The following is a 21,060-nucleotide window of genomic DNA, read 5'->3' as shown; positions in this document are numbered from 1 at the left end:
AGTTAAGGAGTCTGGGGATGCTTCTGGACTCAGCTTTGTCAAAGGAGGCCCAGGTCCTAGCCATAAGTGGCTGAAATGCCTTGTACCAGCTGTGCCTTGTATGACAGCTACAACTATTCCTTGTCCAAGGAAACTTGGCCACAATAGTCCAGGCATTGGTGACTTCAAGACTGGGTTACTGCAATGCACTCTATGTGGGGCTTCTCTTGCACTTGATCCAGAAACTGCAGTTAGTGCAGAATGCTGTAGCACGGTTGCTGACAAGAGTGAGACCCTGTCAGCATATGACACCTCATGAATATGAAAAGACAATAAATGGGCTGGTAGATAAAGAATGGGGCAAGAAGTTAGCTGAACAGAAAGTTTGTAGTGCTTGCTTTCTGCTCAGCCTGACCACACACTTAGGTGGAGAAAAGGGTATGGAGAATGGAAAGTGAGCACAGCCAGGAACTAGCTGACTTCAAGACTGGATTACTGCAATCCACTTTATGTGGGGATTCCTTTCTGCTTGTCCTAGAGAATGCAGTTAGTGCAGAATGCTGCAGCATGGTTGCTGACAGCTGTGAGACCTTGTCAGCATGTGACACCTCTGCTCTGAGATCTGCACCAGTTGCCAATTGTTACCAGGCCAAACTCAAGGTGTTACTATTGGTATATAAAGCCCTTAACAGCTTAGGACCAGTTTACTTGTGGGATTGCCTTACCCTATATGTGTCCATTCAACAACTTTGATCTGTGGAACAGAAATTGTTGTTTGAGTGTGGCAGCACCTATTCTTTGGAACTCCCTGCCTAGTAGTAGTAGTAGTAGTAGTAGTAGTAGTAGTGACACCAGGCAGGCGCCTTTGCCATATTCTTTTTGGCACCTGCTTAATATTTCTTGTAAGTCACTTAGAGGTTTTTTTAAATATAATCAAGTGGTATATAAATTTTGTTGAATAAATAAAAATAAATAAAACTTCACCCTTCATATTTGAGGCTTAGATAATAACCCAGAAATACTGAAAATCATGGCACCAGTAGTAACAGGAATATAAATCGGAACAGATCTTTTTTTAAAAAAAAGGTGTGTAAAGAAAAATAAATTGTACCATATGGTCATGAAGGTGATATAAGTTTTTTTGATAAAACTGTTGAGTAAACTTAATGTCCTAATACAATTATTACCTTGTTTTCTCAGCAGGGTTAGCTGTGTTAATGTGTAGCAATGAAACCAACTGCCTCATTACACAATAAAGCTTATGCCACAATAAACCTCTTAGTCTTTAAGGTGCCACAACAGTCTTGGTTGTTTTCACTTTTCTTTTGTTTACTGAATATACACCACTAAATCAACCCTGTGTGGCTCTCATGTTGCATTAGGCTAAATCTGTGGCATATGAAAGTACATAGCACCATGTTATGTCCCCTTCTCAGTCATGTTAATTCTATATTCTGACAATAATTAGTGGTTGGTTAATTGTTCAGGAATAACGATGCCAATAACGTGCAGTGCTTTCGTTTTGGAATCCACAGATTATGTGGTCTCTTTTCAGTCAGTAACATTGCTAATTAACTATTATAAGAGAGTAGTCTTGTAATGCCTGAGTAATTAGCAACCAGTGTTAATTACAATACAAACCCTAACTAGGGGAGGAAGTGGCAGGGAGAAGGAAGTCTTAAGATTTCGGCTGGGCTCAAAGTCCTTTGCCATCTCCAGAGTATGTAAGGGAGTGTGCTGGGGTTCTTAAACCACTATGTAACATCCTTCATTTAATGCATGGTATAGAATTAGGCCATCCTTTCACACATCTGACTGGATTTCTAAACATCTAAAATGATTTAAGTTCTTAGTAGTATCTGCTTAATGGGAAATAAAGAGTACAAAGAAGCCCCACTTAAAAAAATTACACAGAAAGAGTTATATTGTTTTTGGTGCTACAGAGGTATTTTGAACATTTTGTTCATTAACAATGAATACTGTACTAACTTAAACTGTGATTAAGTTTTGAAACTGCTTAGTTGAAAAAATTAAGGAAGCACCAAGAGTGCTGCCATTTTTTCAATATATGGCAAAATAAGAGACATGCAAGCCAGTACTCATATATGAGACAGTGAGCAAATGCTTTTGTATGTGCAAGTCTGAGACAGATATTCTGATCAATGTTTGTTCCCAAGATCTGCAGTGATAGGCCTATATATCCCATTGGCTTTTGCTTTAGTGGACTATTTATTCCATTACAAAAACCATTGCTTCAGCATGTATTGCATTAAAGTTCAGTCTTTATACCTCATAGACTGCACATGAGGCTTGGTGTACATTGTGATTTGCAAAGGTTTTACTTCAGGACCCAACTGAGTAATTGGCCATTGTATTGCTCCAGCCGCTACAGCCATATATTTGAACTGCCTATTACAGTCGTGCTGCTTGTTTTCCGTATGATAGTATATTGGGATTACAGAGTAATCATCATAATATGATATGTTCTTTGCAGGCAGAGTTTAATCTGAAACCTGACTCCCTCTATTTTAATGATGGACGAAGAAGAATTGACTTTGTTTTAGTGTATGAAGATGAAAAGAAAAAGGAACATCGTAAGAGGAGCTTTCATAATAAGCAAATGGTATGACTTGGCTTCTGTTTTATGCTGCTATTGATTAGGGCTCTACTTCTATGGCTGATTCCAGGCTTCCATTTTCAGCAATTATTTTTCTTCAGCCTCTTAGTCAAAGTTTGTGCCAATGTCCAAAGGTGCACTTTTTCTTTTCTTTTCTTCTCTTTTGTCTTTCCCCACAAAGCTGAGTCATTGTTTATATAATCTCAAACAAAGATAGGATTTGATGATCTTCCCCTTGGCTTCTTTCTTACTTGATCTTTCTAGTTAGGTTTTACTTCTTACAATTGAAAAATATATTATCTCTGAATTCAAATATACTTGGTGCTGGCATGCTTGGTTCTTAGCATTTGTCACAAAGAAATTACTGACACCAAAAATGAGTAAAGGAAGCTTTAAATATTATGCATTCTGTACAGTCATGTAATCTATAATAGTTTCCTTTATAACTTGATATAGCCTGTTTGCAATGGTACCCCTTCAGAATGTATGTTGGAATGCCATTCAGATGTTTTTGAGGGGGTTGGTTTTTGTTTTTAAAAAACACCTCCCAGCAGATAGAAAGCCAGTCTGTCAGGGAGACAGCTAAGCTATCTCCCTTACTTGCTAGATTTCTATAGGCAGGAGTGTTGGGCATGGGGTGGGTGGGTCATTCAATGATGTGTTTCCTCATCCAAATTCAGATGTTAACAGGAGGCCTATACTATATCATTTAATAAGGTCTAATCCTTATTAAATAAAAAAGGAGGAAATAACAACTCTCACAATACGCTTAACAAATTACAGTTCCCAACATTCTTTGGTGAAAATAATGTGTTTTAAATGTCTGGCATCTACACAGTCATTAATAGCTCTGTCCTATGAGAATCAGCAAAGGGCTGCTGCTGCATCAACACTTGCAAACTGATCCACATCCTATTTCTCATAGGTATCTTGTGGTCAATCTGGGCAACTTGGTTGCTACATTTTCCCCTGCTATCCTTTCAGTAGCTGCATGAGAGGCAGAAATTCAATAAGCACAACATTTACTATCACTCCAGGTCTACATGGCAAAAAACTTTCCTTGCAGAATTTTTATTTATTATTTTTATTTATTTATTATTTGATTTATATCCTGCCCTTCCTCCTAGCAGGAGCCCACATAGCTGTCACATAGCTGTTAAAGGCACAAAAATAGTTGTTAGGGAAGGAGCTAATGATCTCAGAATACTACTAAAATGTGTAAATAGTCTATTTACTTTGGAGTAATCTCTAATCAATATTTTCCTCCTTGGTGGCAGGAATGCAATTTCTTTTTCTGTTTTTTAGTTGCACTGTCTCTTAACAACCACATTTAACTATTGAATATGTCCCTTGTTCTCCTTCCTCAATGAAACTAAACAATCCTAAAGATTACAGTCATTACATTGTGCATTCCCAAGTTCTTGCTAGCTTTCCAGACATGCCAATGTGGCATTTTTTCAGTACTTTATTATTACTCTTTATTACTTATCTGTTTGGTTCACCAAATAATCATCTAAAGTGTCATATTCTTGGTATATCACATTTTGTGTGTTTAAGGAAGATTCTCAGATTATGCCTGAGTTTCTAGTCAACTCTAATCTCACAGACCCCAGGGAGTTTTTATAAACAGAGAACTAGATGTTGATTTAATTTTTTCTGCTTTAAGAAATCATAACCTGTCATATGCAGTATATGTCACAAATAGCTCTGAAAATGTTTTTGTATGTACTTTTTCCAAGTCAAGTACAAAATTGGGAGGAAGCTAAACATTTGAATCACCTTGTCTCAGAAAAGGCCATGTTAAGACACGTAAAGTTAACATGCACTGTATGACCCATGGAGACTTTAAGTTCCATCTCTTTTCTTTCTGAAGAGTTGCATCTTCTAACTTGCAAAATCCTCTTTTGTAAAATCATCTTGCAAAATTATGTGCAGCCAAGTGGAAATATTGTCATAGGCCACACAGATGCAAGCACAAATTATGGTGATGTAAAATCCACGTGACTGAGCAGTCTCAGAGTAGCCTGTTAAGTCAGGCCATGTATGGAACTAGCAAGCCAAAAATTCAATGAAAATAAAAAATTGTAATATTTTTCAACACAATTTTCTTTTGAATATCTAAACATGATCCTCACCTTTCCTGCACAACCAATCCATTTTCAGATTTCTAGTAGTAGTACAGGCCTTATCTACACAATATTTTTATCCATGTTAATCAAAGTTTTAAATTAATTAATGAGTAACTCTTCATTATTTCAAAGGCCCCATTCAAACATAAGAACAAAGCATGGTTTAGCACAAGAGGAACCTCAAATGTCTGGCTACAATTAATTACTTTCGTGTGAGCACAAACCATAGTTTCCTCTTACATTCAAACCAGCATATTATGGTCTGCATTTGTTCTCCAAGATACACATCCTCCAGTTCTTGTAGTTTATCCCTAGATAAATATCCTACAATTACTTCTGTTATCCACTTTTGATATTTGGGGCAAGGAGATAAAACAACACTTATCTGGAGCATGTATACTGGGAAAAAAGAACTGTACTGCAAGGAGATCTTCCATCTCTAGCTTCTGCCTAGCAAGCAGTGCCTCTCTGTACTGCAGGGAGCTTAGAGTCCTTGGTCTCAACACTGTTGTCAGCAGCAGAAGTGCTTCAACAATCAACGTACAAGGAAGAAACTCCTCCCCATTGTTCTTTGTGAACAATATTGCTCCTAAGTTGTGTTTTGTTTTGTTTTGTTTCAAAAGGTTCTACTGGATATTATTTCAGTCTCTGCCCCTCATCTGCAATATGAAGATAATAATATGAAAATAAGAAATACATTTTATTGTAAGCTGCCAACAGAACTGTGTTACGGGACACCATACAAATATAATAAATTAATTAATACTGGCCTACCTTACAAAGTTGGGTGAATTATGACGCACTTTAAACACATAAATGCTAAGATTGTTATCATAATCATCAAGACTATTCCAGCATAAAATCATCTTTCAAAAATTTTAGTAATAGTTGTCTTAATTAATAAGATCCTAGAGAATTCTGAAAGAGTTCTGGCAATTAACCAGAGTCCAGAGTTTCTTAGAACTGTATTCAGGTGTACATCAGGTATACAAGTGTATTCTTCAGTGTGCTTTTATGGTGCTAGTCCATTATGTTTAAACTATTTTTCTTTTTCTTTTTTAAGAATTGTTTTCCTTGCAAACATGTTGCAGAACCTTTTATGGCTATCCCATGCTCCTATGTATAGAGGAAGGGAGCATGTATCCAAAAAGGACACTTTATCCAATTGTTTTTACTCTGCCACATGGAAGCTGTATTTTAAATCCCAGAACTGTGCTCAGAGCCAATTTTAATTTGTAATTCTGGTAAATTGAATTTAATAATTTTATTTATTTATTGTCTTTGTATACCGCCCCATAGCTGAAGCTCTCTGGGCGGTTTACAGTAACTAAAAACATTACTACATTAACATTTATTTATTTATTTATTAATATTAATAAATTACTGATAGGGAAGTGAGGACCCTATAACAATAATATAGTTGCAAGATACTAGTGTAAGTGGAGTGCTTCCAATATGCATGGAGTTAAAAACAGTGTTGGTTCCCATATAACAGCAAGCTAAACAATGGTTTGGTATTATATAACCAAGCCTCATGCTTGTGCTTCCTCTCTCTCCCTTCTCTTACATGATGAGTTTAACTGGTGATTTCCTCCTTACCATATACCATGGTTAGTCATTATCTCTGAACTGGCAAGCTATGGTTTGCACTCATCCTCCAAAGCAGGATTGCAAATCACTTGCAAATTTCAAATCACTTAAATAGTATTGCAAGCTATGATTTGCCACAAATTATGGCGGTGTACACTCTCCCATTTACTCTGTATCCAGTATGCTCCCGCTACTAGTTTGGACAGCAGTGTAAACATGGTGTTAGGCACAGTCTATATTTATCCTGTATCTATCCTGATGCTTCTTATGAAATACTGTGTTTTGATGCATTTTTTCCCCAAACAGCATTGATATGAACTGAGAAAACGAACAACCTAGCTGGTAATGTGTACACAGCCCAAGTTGCAGTTATTGAAACAGAGTGCACAAAGGACAGAAGAAGCACATGAGCACAGGGCTAGTTTTCATAGTGCCAAACCACAGTATGATTCAGTATATTGTAGATTTATCATGGGAGACAGACCTGGAAACATCCAGTTTAGCAGGATCTGAAGAGTCTGATTTACTTGCAATTGCTGCCTCCATCCCCTTCTCTAAAAAGATAGTATTTATGACTGGGTGGTAGTTGTAACAAACCAATGGCCCAGGGTGGGCTTTTTCAGGAGTGGTCGGAACACTGCCTCTGTTACGGCAGCTGGGGTCACTCCGTCTCACAAAGACCATTCCTTGGATCCACTCGGTCATACCTCTTCAACAAGAGTTAATAAGCCAAGAAGGGCAAGAGTCAAGAGGACATGTTGATGGCTGCATCATTGCAGGCAACTTGTCCACATCATCAGGATCATTTCAGCATCAACTGAAACTGATCCCAAGAAGTTGGGGCATATGTTTCACTGGACACCCCACCAGGGACTATAGTAGATGTAGCTGGGGCATCAAGCTTGCTATGAAGGCAAGCAACTTTATCCTCAAAGTGCCTTGCAAACAATTCACAGTGGGCCTCCAAAGGGTCTAAAACTCCATTTCCTGAAGATGATGTTAACAGACCCCTGACAATACAGAAAAGGTCCACTGGACGGCTACCTGAGGATGCAATGGAGACAGAGAAGTGGGCCTTCTTTGCCGCCCTCACCACCACACAGTAAGCACAGTTATGATGTTTTACTCATGCCCGATCAGCCTCACAGCACGTCTTTTGCCACTTGCACTCTAGTCATCTTCCAGCCTGTTTAATTGCCCTTAGTTCACTGGTGTACCAAGGTGCAAACCAGGCTCCACAATGCTGGAGAGGGCTCTCAGGGGCAACCTTGTTAAGAGCCCAACACATCTTGTTGTTTCATAGCATAACAATGGCTTCAATGAGTCACCTGCTCTATCTACTGGGAACTCCCCCAGGACATTCAGGAATCCAGTGGATTCCATTCGTCTCCAGGGATGGACCATCTAAATCTGGCCATCACCCCTTCAGGAGAGCATTGGAGCCATAAGCTTAAATTTCACCAGGGAGTGGTCTGACCATGACAATGGGGTGACATCCACCACCACCCCAATCGCCATACAAACCTTTCCTCCATGTGGAACAAAAATAAAAAAATAAAAAATGAGTATGTGCCCTGTCCTATGTGTTGGACCAGTAACAACTTGAGATAGTCGAATGGTCATCGTGGAGGCCATGAAGTGCCAAGCCAGAACACTACAGACATAGACATTGAAATCATCCAGGACTATTATTCTGGGTTCCTCAATACCATAGCCTCTGCCAGCTCAGTTAGAGATGCTGCTGGGCAACAGGGTGGATGGTATACCAGCAGCAACCCTATTTTACTGTCTCCTTGGCCTGATGCCAGGTGCAGGCCCTCACAGCCAGCTCCAAGACACAGTGGTTTCCTGGTAACAGAGATGGAAGTCCTGTAGACCACAGCAACTCCTCCCTTGCGTCACTGCAGCCTATGCTGCATCAAGTATCTAGGTGGGCAAAGCTGGGTCAGATCAACTCCTCCCAGCTCACCCACCCAGGTCTCAGTAATGCACACCAGTAAGGCACCCTCATCCATGATCAAATCAATGATCAAATCTTATGAATCAAATCCATGATCAAATGTGGTCTTATTGTGTATAGATCTGGCATTAAACAATAGTACACACAGGCCAGTGGGCACAGCAGATGAGCAACCAGGAACCCATTCATGAGAGGAGTGGGAGCAAGGAACAAGGTGTAGATAGCCTTATCCTCGTCTTCCATGAATACTCTGTTCATAGGGTTTTCATGGTAAGAGGTATTCAGAGGTGGTTTACCATTGCCTTCCTCTGAGTTTTGATGCATCTTAGTCTGGTGTCTCAGCTTTGACCATTCCGCCTTGGGTGCCCCTCTAGCCTCTTGGATGATGAAAGTTAAAGAGGAAAGCACAAAAGCAGGACTATAGCTCAACATCAAAAAGACTAAAGTAATGACAACAGAAGATTTATGTAACTTTAAAGTTGACAATGAGGACATTGAACTTGTCAAGAATTATCAATACCTCGGCACCGTCATTAACCAAAATGGAGACAATAGTCAAGAAATCAGAAGAAGGCTAGGACTGGGGAGGGCAGCTATCAGAGAACTGGAAAAGGTCCTCAAATGCAAAGATGTATCACTGAACACCAAAGTCAGGATCTTTCAGACCATGGTATTCCCGATTTCTATGTATGGATATGAAAGTTGGACAGTGAAAAAAGGGGATAAGAGAAAAATCAACTCATTTGAAATGCGGTGTTGGAGGAGAGCTTTGTGCATACCATGTACTGCAAAAAAGACAAATAATTGGGTGTTAGAACAAATTAAACCAGAACTGTCACTAGAAGTTAAAATGATGAGACTGAGGTTATCATACTTTGGACCCATAATGAGAAGACCTGATTCACTAGAAAAGACAATAACGCTGGGAAAAACAGAAGGGGGTAGAAAAAGAGGAAGGCCAAATGAGAGATGGATTGATTCCATAAAGAAAGCCACAGACCTGAACTTACAAGATCTGAAAAGGGTGGTTCATGACAGATTCTCTTGGAGGTCACTGATTCATAGGGTCGTCATAAGTTGTAATCGACTTGAAGGGACATAACAACAACAACATCTTCCATGGTAGCCCATCACCTCCCATGGCTATGCCTCCCTCTACCCATGATCACTGAAATTGAGGTGGCATCACCCATCTCCCTCCTTCCCAAGACTTCTCCTAAACATGAGATATAAACAACAGCCCACCAATAAAACCTATCAGAACAGTTATCCCAGTATGCCTCTGAGAGAATTGGAAACAGTATTACTAGGACTATACCACCCAATATCTTTCACACATGGCACATCTACTGTCCCCCCGTCTCACACCTAGGGAGGACCAGCCTTCTGCCAGTTGTAGACTCTCACTCTGAAGGCATCTTCTAGAGATTGTTATCCCTGGTCTATGGGATTTATGGAATAATCTCTTATTATTCAGTATTGTTATATATTTATTTTTGTTCAGTTTGATGAATGTCAACTGTCTGTAAGAATATGGGGTTCACACTTTACTCAGGGATAAAGTGGTCATGCTTGCCACCTTGTGTACATTCATCAGAGCCGTGACTCCCTGGCCTGTGTGCTTGCAGAGTACACACACTTTCAAACATATACACATTTTAAAGCATGTATTCATTGCATTGTGTGTGCACCTTAATATCTTGATGTGAAAACCAATCATATGCAAAGAATGCCAGGGTCTATATACAGTTAAACACAATGATTTTTCATATTGCAGTAAAATCTATGTGCATTTCTTTTGAGGAGTATGAATCATCATACCCTTCTAAAAAAAAGAAAAGAAATCTTACCATTTTTCAATCAATTTTAACAGAGGAAGAGGCAAGTATATGAATCTAACTTGATAAGCCGTGGTTTGCAGCTTGAAGCAACAAGGTCGGTAAGTACAATTCCCCTTGTACTTTTTGAAAATGTGCATTGTTGCATTGAAGAAAATGGATTTGTATGTCAGTGGCATTGAAATCTGTCCACATGCTTGTGGTATTTTTCTCATCTTTTTGTAATCAGGCTATAGTGAGGAATCTCAGCCCCTTCTCTCTCTTTTTAGGTTTTGGCGTGTTTGTGTGTGTGTGCACGCACACGCATACTCGCGTGTCTGAAACCAATCAATTCAGTCAGAACACTTGGTTTTAACTGAATTTAGTTGCATGGAAGAATGTTTCATGTGTTACAGCAAAGAGGGGTGCCTGTCATTCCATCATGGGACAAGAATGCCTTTTCTAAAATGTTGAATCGTGCTGCCATTCCACTGAAATGAAAAGAAGAGGCAGCTTACATAAGAACTCTGTGCACACTACGGAACACTGCAAGTTAATGTTATTTTATTATTATTATTATTCATTATTATTTATTTAATTATTTAACTTATATCCCACCTTTCCTCTCAGAAGGAGCCCTACACTGATCTGAACAAGTGCAGACTTGTAACACTGACAGAGTATTTTTATCCGGTCATCTGTTCCTTCTAGTTCTCCTGCATAACCATTAGAGGTTCATTCTGTTTCTGCACTTCCTGGACTATTATGGGATGAACTGTAGTATTGCTAGAGATGAACTTGTATGGTTCAGCTTCTATAATCCCGTGTTATTTTAACTTTTTTTTAAAATTGAGATAAAAATGGCACAGTTGCTCACCTACGCATGACAGTCATGTCTTCTTTCAGATATCCATCCACCCACATTGCTGAAATGTAAGAAGCCGAAGAGAAAAATTGCCCCTCTTCAAACTGGCACAATTTACAGTGCTTCTAGCAATTCCCAGATATTTTACACTGTGAACAGTAAAGGTTAGCTGCATATATTACATGTGAGGAGTAATAAAAATCAAAAGCAAATCAAGCTTTAGAGCCAACTTGGTCATATTTATGACCATATGTCATTTTTATGGTAGTGTCATCAACTGGCAATGTTCATCAATCAAAACATTTAGAAACAGCAGCCTTGTTCACAGAGGTAAATTGTATGATCAGAAGTAGTAATAGGATTTTTTACATGACTTAGTTTGTAACGTGTTTGACAGATTTATTGACATAAAACAAGACATTTGTCCCTTTAATATACACCTATTTCCAGTGAAAACGTATCATTTATATCTCCTTTTGCACAGTGCTTAATTTATGCCAGGGCTTAGACTTGCGATCTATTTTCAGTGCCAGCTCTCAGCCTCAAAACAACAAAACAACAGTAAAGAAAAAGGTGCCTCTGAGTTTAGTTATTATGCCTTCTGACTATCTTTGAATCATCAGAAGGACTGATGGGTAAACTCCTTGTAGCTCACCGTACACTTACACATGCACACCTGTGAACTCCTCAACCCCGCTGCATCTTCTTCCCTTCTCTCAGGCCTACCTGAAGGAGTGAGGGATACAGCAGAAGCAGTAGCATTTATTGGAGGTTGTGTGGTCTCCAGCCACCTTTCTGTGTGTCATAATGTCTAGAAGACAGCATCCGAAGCTCTAGGTTAAAAGTAATTTTACTAGGGATATTAATGGTAGAGTATCTGCTTTACATGCAGAAGGTCCCAAGTTCAGTCCCCAGCATCTCAAAGTAGGGCTGAGAGAGACTCCTGCCTGAAACCCTAGAGAGCCGCTGCCAGTCAGTGTAGACAATACTGAGTTAAATGGACCAATGGTCTGACACAGTGTAAGGCAACTTCCTATGTTATTCATTGTTTATTTACTACATTTATATCCCGCCTTTCCTTCAAGGAGCTCAAGATAGAATACATGGTTCCCTCCCAGCACCCACCACACCCCACTCTGTTTCACTCTAACAATAACCATGAGTAGGGATTTGAACCCTCATCTCCCAGGTACTAATCAATCATTCTAACCACTACACTATACTGGAGAGAGAGAGCTTTCTCAACCACTGCGATTAGACCTGCTCAGCTATCAGGGCAAGTTTGGAAGAAAGCCATAAAAAGAAAGGAAGCACTGGCAGGCAGGCAGCTGTTCTAGGGTGTGACCCAAATATGAAGTAAACGAAATCCAGACCCAAATCTTGCTGACAGGCTTTTCCAGTGGGGGAATTCAGATAGTGACCTTCCCCAGGTTAAACAATCCCTCCCTCCAACACTAATCACAAGTGGTTCATTCTCAAGTAGGATTTGGGAGAAGGTTTTCCATACTGGGGTAGGGGAGGATGGTTTCCAGCAAGGCTTGCACTCTTAGAAACGAAGCACCACTTGTGCTCTTCCACTACTCCCATTGCTATCAGTGTGTCTTGTGCAGGAGAACTTCCCAGCAGATTGTGTCCAAACTGTCACGGGATAATCTTTTTCTGGTTCTTAACAGATTAAAGAATCTGTTTAAAATTCTTTAAAAACGGATGAAATAAACATACATATATTTATATGAATATCCATTTATTGCAGGTCTTGGATGAAAAGCTTTTATTTATAAAAGTGCACGCACCTTGGGAACTGCTGTGCAGCTATGCTGAAATTATGCACATCAAATTGCCTCTGCAGCCAAATGACCTAAAAACCCATGACTCAGCATTTAAGTGGATTAGTAGATTCTTCAGTGTGGATGAAACTATCATCAAACCAGAGCAGGAGTTTTTTACTGCTCCATTTGAAAATGACCGTTTATCAGACTTTTATATGCAAGACAAGGAGACATTCTTCAATCCAGCAACAAGGAGCCGAATAGTAAGTCTCAGATATTCTTGTAAGGATGCATTTGCTTTCTGCATCAATCAAAGCTAATATTTTCTCTTGCTGTTTTGTGCATCAAAACAATAAAACAGTGCATGAAAACTGCATTGCATTGTACAATCAATCATTGGCGATGGGTCATAGCTTGAGAAGAGCCATCACTTGAAGACGTTCAGTAAAAGAACTCATGCTTTAGCATGCAAAAGGTCCCAGGATCAGTTCCTAGCTGGCATCTCTAAGTAGGGCTTGAAAATACAACAGTTTGAAATCCTGGACAGCTGCTATCAGACAATGAATAGACAATTCTGAGTTAGATGGACCAATGGTCTGACTATAAGGTGTAAGGCAATATTTTATGTGCCTGTGACTTTTTTTCAAAGTATTATTATTATTATTTATTACATTTGTATACCACCCCATAGCCGAAGCTCTCTGGGCGGTTTACAACAATTAAAAACATTAAAAACAAATATACAAAATACAAATTTAAAAACACATTTTTTAAAAAAACAATGTAAAAACACATGCTAAAATGCCTGGGAGAAGAGGAAAGTAGAACTATAGGCTCGTTCAGCTGTTGTATTTTCACTCCCACAACTCATCCTGGCCTTTATCAAGTACACGGTTACACAAGTAAATCTAATGTGTGGCCCATGACTCACATGTATTGTCCACATGAATTGTCCCTCCAGCTTCCCTGTCCTCAAGGCACCATTCTCCATCCTTCAGAACCCCACAGATATAGTTGTTCAGGAGAGTACCCTTTTACTAACAGCAATGACAAATACAGTCCTTGAGACAAATCTGATCCCCGCAAGCCACATAAGCATCAGTGCACAACCTGTCATATTTCACTTGTCTGCATCACAGACCAGGGATCACAATCACCATGGATGAAGGAGTCGTCATGGAAAAGGGTCGTGAAAGATCCTGATTTTGTGTTAAACACCAAATTATGTTTCTGACATGGGTTTGACTAATTGTTCTTGGGTTCCCTTCCTGCAGGGATGGGGAGGCTGGAGCCCTCCAGATGTAGCTGGACTGCATCATCCATCACCCCGGAACTTTGGCCATGCTGGCTAGAGCCAATAGGAGTTGAAAAGCAACAACATCTGTTCACAGGTTCCCCACCTGTGCCTTAACTGTGTACATTCTACTGGTTTTGGAGGTTTCAAAAATTATTGTCAGGACTGAGATGGGTTGAGGGAGAAACTAAGGCTGCTAACCACTGGCTTCAGGAAGATACTTGAGCCTTTAATACCTTTGAAGCAGAGAGATGTGGCAGCAGGAAGACAGAATCATTTGTGAACTTTTTGCCCACATGGTGCATAAATACTCTCTGATTCCTGTGCAAATATTATCCATACTTTTTCAAGTCTTTTTCCACAACCATAAGAACTCAAAACCTATATTTTCAAATGAAAATTGAGGGTGGATTCAAATGTCCCTGTTATTCCCATGACTGTTATAATTGTGGTAAATATAGGTATCACATGATTGCTTGGTCACTCGTAGCTCATTAAGAGATATTCTCCTAAGACAAGAGTGTCTAATGTGTAGCTCTCCAGATGTTGGGCTCCCATCATCCCCAGTCAGTATAGCTGATAGTGAGGGATAATGGGAGATGTAGTCCAACAACATCTGGAGGGCTGCAGGTTGGATACTCTGTCCTAAAAGCTACAACCATCAGTAAACTGGGTGCTGCTACTGGATATGATAATCAGATTTGCACTATATATGATCAGCCTAGGATGGCATGATCTAGACAATGCATATTTCTAGACACTCTTACCATATGATTAATGCCCCCTGAGTTTATTCTGGTGTAATCCCTACAAATCTAGTTCATTCTTAGTAAAGTAAGAACTTTGTGTGTGGGGTGTGTGTTTCAGGTTCACTTTATTCTTTGCCGTGGGGAATATGCTATAAGAGACAACGTGAAAAAGTTTGGAATCAATAAACTACTGGACTCTGGGATCTACAAAGCAGCCTTTCCACTCCATGATGTAAGTCCAATATTTAAAGCATTACCCTTTTGATTAAAAAAAATGTATTATAGAAACAATGATACAAAGTCTCTATAGAAGCCAACAGGAAAATACTAGCTGACCTTTTAACTGTGATCGCTTCCAGATGGCCTGTTTATTGAGCATTCATCCTGATTGTACAAAGTTTACAAGGAAGCTAAACAATGTCAGCTTTTTATTGAGCATTCATTCTGTTTTGTTGGTGAGGAGGTTATACAATGTTACACTAAGCAATTATCCCACACTTTCCAATCCTTTCCCCGCTCGCTTTCCTTATTGCAAAAAGTCTGATTTTGGGAGGAAGCAGTTTTGTTGTAAAAGATCTCAAAATCAGCCTTAACTGCACAACCTGAATTTGTCGTATGTGATTGAATCACATCCCAAAACAGCGACAGTCTGGAAATATCCTGTGTACTAGATTGTGACCTAACAGTTTTGCAAGCTACTGCAATGCAGCATCACTTTTTTATAGAATGCTGCAAAATGGACAAACACAAAGTGATGTAAATATTTTATGCACAATTTAAGCAATCTCTACATGGTGTATCCCATACAGAATGCCTTTGCAAAAACTATGTATATTTAGAGTGATATGTGTAAAGATCACTGAAGAATTGTGGTAAATATTTACCCATGGACCAAATAACAAACTTTTGTCATATGTTAGTTACATGCTATTAGTTTCTTGTGAAAAGTAATGAGGAAGATCCTGAATATTTTTAAAGTATTCAAATGCTGTAAAACTGTATTTTAAAATCTTAAAATCTCATTCTTTGTTCTTCTGCACATTGTGTCTGTTTGAGATAATGGGATTTACACTTATAACACTGGCATGAGAGGACTTTTTTTCCCCCTTTGCTTTCTCCACCCACAATCCTGCATATATTTCTACTGCTCTGGCACCACTGGGAAAGTCCCTGTATGTCATAAAAGAAGCTTTTGAGGAACACAGGAGGTATGAAAAGAGACACAAACTCCTGGTGCTATATTATAAGAGCTGGAGAACTGGCCTTTACCACCAATACACTTTTGTGCCCCACAGCATGTCATTCATCTAGAAGGACAACTGAACCAGAACAGGATAGAGTAGATAAAGGCTGTTCCTATTTTCACTGAGTTATTTTTACATTTCAAACTTTGGTGTGTGCTGGCAGAATTGAGGCTATAATATATCTTCATCAGGAGTGGGGAACCTTTGGCCCTCTAGATGTTACTGAACTATAACTCCCATCAGCCCCAGCAAGTTTTTGCCAATGGGCAGGGATGACTGGTGTTGCAATTCAGCAACATTTGGAGGGCCAAAGGTTGCCCAACCCAATCTCCATGCTGTGCGCTGTGTCACTCATTCCCTTTCACACATATTCACATATTCATCTAGGGCTTAAAATAGATAGAGATGCAGTACATCAGCCCTCTCCAACCTGATGCCCTACGGATCTCTCTCTTTATCATTTACATCTCTCTGTCATTCAAATGAAGTTAGATTACTTTTTTCCGTTATGGTGTCAAAATCAACAGCATAACTATCTCTGCTTTTTCTGCACAGTGTGGGTAAGCTTCCATGCCAGTTCCAGAAGCTACCAGGAAACCATTTATGACCACTGTTGCACATTACAGTACCAGTCTTACAAAGATAATGATGATGATTTAAAAAAAAGCATATTCTAGCTTCCTCTACATGAAAATGATAAAATGTAGTTTGACCCTAAAGCATGCCCTGGCAGTGACTGTAAATGCTTCAAGGCAAGTGATTCATGCTTGGGCAATGAATTGAGCAAGAGCAGATTTCAAAAATACAAGACACAAACTGTATTTCCATGGAGGTTGGGGGTTCTTTAATGATCCACTTAATATTATGTTTCACAGTCAAGATTCAACTATCAGTCACAGGATCCCAACTGCCCAAATGAACGGTACCTGCTATACAGAGAATGGGCTCATCCTCGAAATATTTTCAAGTTACAACCCTTAGATCTGGTCAGGTAGGTTTGGACAGGCATCAGAAAGATGGAAGGGCCAATTCAAATATGATTGCCCCCCCTCCATATATAGTAATTCTTTACAAAGAAAACATGCAGAATGCAAGGAGATTGGTCAAGTATGTGTACCCCATCATCAGACATGATGATCTATTTCCTACAAAGTACACAAAAGTACACAAAGTACACAAAAGTACCATCTGTATAAAAGGACTGATGATATTTGAGGGACCCTAATTATTCACTCTAATTTGTTCCTTTGATGTTCTTTGGAGTCAGTTGGATTGTGTATAATCATCCACTTGTTACATATTGAGAATGTTCAAAATATATATATCCATGTAATAAAAAATCAAGGTTCCATTTGGAAGGAAGAACTTATCTCAGCGTGCAGTGTAATCCATGTATACATGTATAAGATATATCCCCTTTCAATGGGACTTACTCCCAAGTCCTTGTGTAAGTCTGTAGAGATTGCAGCCTTACAGAGTAATTCAACTTGTTAGAGGCCAGCAGAAGTGAATCCGTCGGAGGCAGAGCTGGCGAAAGGGGCCACTATATCCAGCTGCTGCTCGGAGGCCTCTTGGAGGGGAGGATGCTGGCTGCATTGGCAGGGTGCAGCAGAAGGAAACAAAATAAATGTTTCCTTCCACCACCACTTTTCCCAGCGTACTGGCTGCTGAGATGAAGGGCCACAAGAGGGAGCCGAATGGAACCTGGATATCATGCAAGTCCCCTCTCTCAGCCCCACCTCCAGCATGTCCCCAGAACGGCCCTTTTTCAGGCCTCCCACTGGCTTCTGCAGGCTCCTCTTATCTCAGGCTGGGTTTCCCCGGAAGACCTCCAGCTGAGTCCCTGCTCAGCTGCAGCTGAGCCAGGGTATGGGGCTTATGCCGGTGCAGCCCAGCTGTGCTGGGGTTCAGCCAGCTCAGCCGGAGGTCCGCCATATCCATCTCCCTTAGCCCATATAACTAGCAGTTGGATTGTGCCCTTAGTGTAATTGTTACTTAATATAACTGGCCTTATCCCTAACATCGCAGTATGAGTGAAAATGTTTTAAGCAAGATCTTTTAAAAATTAAATAAGGATGCTGAATGGCAACAAAATCAACCTGCTTCAGAGCAGCTACAAAAACCTAAACCCTAAACAAAAAAATCTGACACCAAATGTGGCCAGGCTTGAGCTTTAGCCAAATTTTGGAAGAAGGAGGTTTCATAGTAGTGGAGAATCCACGTAAATATTCCTCCCATTGTACAAATTTTAACACAAGTGGAATTGCCATTATGGTGCTCAGATGGAGATCCATTTGGGCAAGGTTCCCAATTCTCTAACATCTGTGTGAGAAGCTGAAATGTAAAAGATTTCTTCATCTCCATGCTAGGAAATACCCTGTTAAACGGCTGCCTCGTGCAGTAGTTAAAGCTTTGTTGGCGGGTGGCTGGGGGGGGGAGATGGCATCACTGCTTTTCAATGATCTTAGAGACAGTAAAGGAGGCTTCTGTGCTCAATTACTATAAGGAATTCTGGTAGCCCAGAACAGATGGCAGTACACAATAATTTATGCATGTTTGCATGAAATATAAAGGGATTCCCACCGCCTTCATTATTGGAATGAGGAGAGATGCAGATTTATTTGCATTTTCTAATGATATGTTTTTATCCACAGGAAATATTATGGTGAGAAAATTGGGATCTATTTTGCTTGGCTGGGATTCTATACTCAGATGTTACTCCTGGCAGCAGTCGTTGGACTTGGATGCTTTTTGTATGGATATTTCACAAAGGACAACTGCACTTGGAGGTAACCTATAATCGTTCATGCAGTTCATGTTACATATAATCCAGCATGCATATGATCCAGCATAAAGATTGCACTGTTGTTAAGTAGACCATTCCCAAATAATAATTTGTTCTGCCAGATGAGTTAATCTAGGCTGCAGTCCTACACACATTTACCTTGGGAAAAGTTCAATTGAACTTAGTAGGACTTACAGTGCAGTCCTAACCATGTATACTCAAAAGAAGGTTCCACAAAATTCCGTGGGGCTTAATCCAAGGTAAGTGGGTTTAGGATTGCAGCCTAAATTGTGAGCATGCAGGGTCAAGTTATTGTTTAAGCATTCAAAGAGGGCCAGCACCAGACTGAAGCAGGCCATCGAAGGCAGCAGTGATACTGTAGCACTACCATGGCCAGGGGCTTAAATAAGTCCAGAAGCATTAGCATGTTACTGCACTGTGCATGCACACCTGCCATCGGATTGCAGAGCAAAAGCTACACCCATCCAGCCCCAGCCCCAGCCCCAGCTGCAGAGGCCCTCGGCCAATGCCCACCCTGGCCATCTGCTGGTGCCAGGCCAGCGTTCAAATGTCTTTTGAAATGTTAGAAAAAACTTTTTACTATTGTAGAACCACATTCAATGTGAAAAGGTTAAAATATGCTAAGGACAACTAATTTTAGTATGTGGTATTGTAATTGCCCCACAAATCTATCATCTATGACCAATTTCCAAAACCTCATTTTTGTGTCTTCTCTGATTCCTTTGTTTTATTGTTCTCTGGAGTACATAATACCCTTTTCAGATTTTTAACCATCCTCTCTTCTGGACATACCATAAGCTTAGAGGGAAATCTCAGCAGTTTTTTTAACCAACTCCCAGCTGAAATCAGTGAAAAATTATGCTATGAAAACAAATGATCCTATATAAATATTAATTTGATTTATGAATATGAAAATTTTGGGGACACTTATGACAAATAAAATAAAATATGGAACACTGACAGAGAACTATAAAGGACAAAATCAATGGGTTATTCAAGAGCAATGAATAATCAGTTACTATCGTATGCATTGATTGGAGCCCAAATGGAAGAAGCCACTAGAAGGGGTGAGATTTGGAAAAGAGAAAGAGAAGGTGGGGAAAAGAATAAGCACTTCCTCCATTCAAACATTTTCTTGGATTGCTTCTGCAGAACTTGTGAACTTGTTTTTTGTTGTTGTTCAAAAAGGATCATTGTGGTGAAGAGCACTGTTGTATTTACTTTGACCCTATTGAAGTGACTGCAAATGGGAATCTTAAAGGAATACGATAGATACAGACAGTGGTTTATGAAAGCAATGGGTGGTAGTCAATGCTGGTCTTACTCAGAGTAGACCCATTGGAGTTAATAAGACTTAGTTGAATTCAACTGAGGGAATTTAGCAATTTGTTCATTGAGTTGCACAGTATATAGAATGGATTTTTTTTTTCAGACAAGAGGTATGTGACCCTAACATAGGAGGTAATATCATCATGTGCCCACAATGCGATCAACAGTGTACATACTGGAATCTCACAATCACTTGTGAATCAGTCAAGGTAACAAACAGCATTTCCTTTTCCAGCATAAAGAAATGCATTCTTTTCTATGACATGAAAATTTATTTTTAAACAAAGTTGAAAATACATGCAAAAAAGGAAGGACTGAAAAGGCTAAAGTAAAATGTAACTCATTAATTAAAGTCAGATTTGTGAGAGGAACAGTCTGAGGAAAGGCTATTGAGAGACATTTCATGGGTAGATTATGTACCTGTATCATAGCCAGGGGGAAAAGTGCATCTGTATTTGATTGGAATGTGATCAGAAGCTTGAAGGACTTCCACAAAGGTGATAAACGGAAACGATGGTGCTGTTGCTCTACTTGAAGAGTATTTTTGTGTTTAATATTGTCTCCCAAATGTTTGCAATCTACTGTAAGTTAACGGTTGCTTAGGAGATTTCCAACTACATGGATTTTTTAAGAAATGTGTTCTTAAGTTTGATCTTATTCCTCTTTACATCAGGATATTCAACCTCACTTCCCAGGAATGTTGATCTCCAAAAGTAGAGTACTGGAAGTTTGTAGTATCTCTGAGAAAAGAATGTAGAGAGAAAAGAATGAAGAGCTGAAAAGGAGTATTGGAAAAGGAGAAATCAGTACAGGCAGTGCTGTTCCTTGGAAAAATTAGATCTTCAATTATCTAAGGACATTTTTATGGCTTCCCACTCATCATCATCAACAACAGTCAGGATTGTTTCTCTA

At 39.6% G+C, this 21,060-nt stretch overlaps 1 protein-coding gene across 2 annotated transcripts in view; it reads left to right on the top strand.

Moving 5' to 3' along the window:
• The window catches only part of ANO6 (anoctamin 6), a 102,642-nt gene that overhangs the window by 43,067 nt on the left and 38,515 nt on the right, over positions 1–21,060 (top strand). For both annotated transcript variants that reach the window (XM_061639893.1, XM_061639895.1), the window contains exons 3-9: positions 2,474–2,602; positions 10,149–10,214; positions 12,711–12,989; positions 14,888–15,001; positions 16,889–17,004; positions 18,668–18,802; positions 20,252–20,357. In XM_061639893.1, coding sequence (XP_061495877.1) covers positions 2,474–2,602; positions 10,149–10,214; positions 12,711–12,989; positions 14,888–15,001; positions 16,889–17,004; positions 18,668–18,802; positions 20,252–20,357 — 945 coding nt within the window. The remainder of the gene's footprint in view (positions 1–2,473; positions 2,603–10,148; positions 10,215–12,710; positions 12,990–14,887; positions 15,002–16,888; positions 17,005–18,667; positions 18,803–20,251; positions 20,358–21,060) is intronic.

Source organism: Rhineura floridana, chromosome 8, assembly GCF_030035675.1.
Source record: "Rhineura floridana isolate rRhiFlo1 chromosome 8, rRhiFlo1.hap2, whole genome shotgun sequence".
NCBI classification, from domain to species: domain Eukaryota; kingdom Metazoa; phylum Chordata; class Lepidosauria; order Squamata; family Rhineuridae; genus Rhineura; species Rhineura floridana.
The sequence above is the reverse complement of the archived record's forward strand: the minus strand, read 5'-3'. Positions and strand labels throughout refer to the sequence as shown.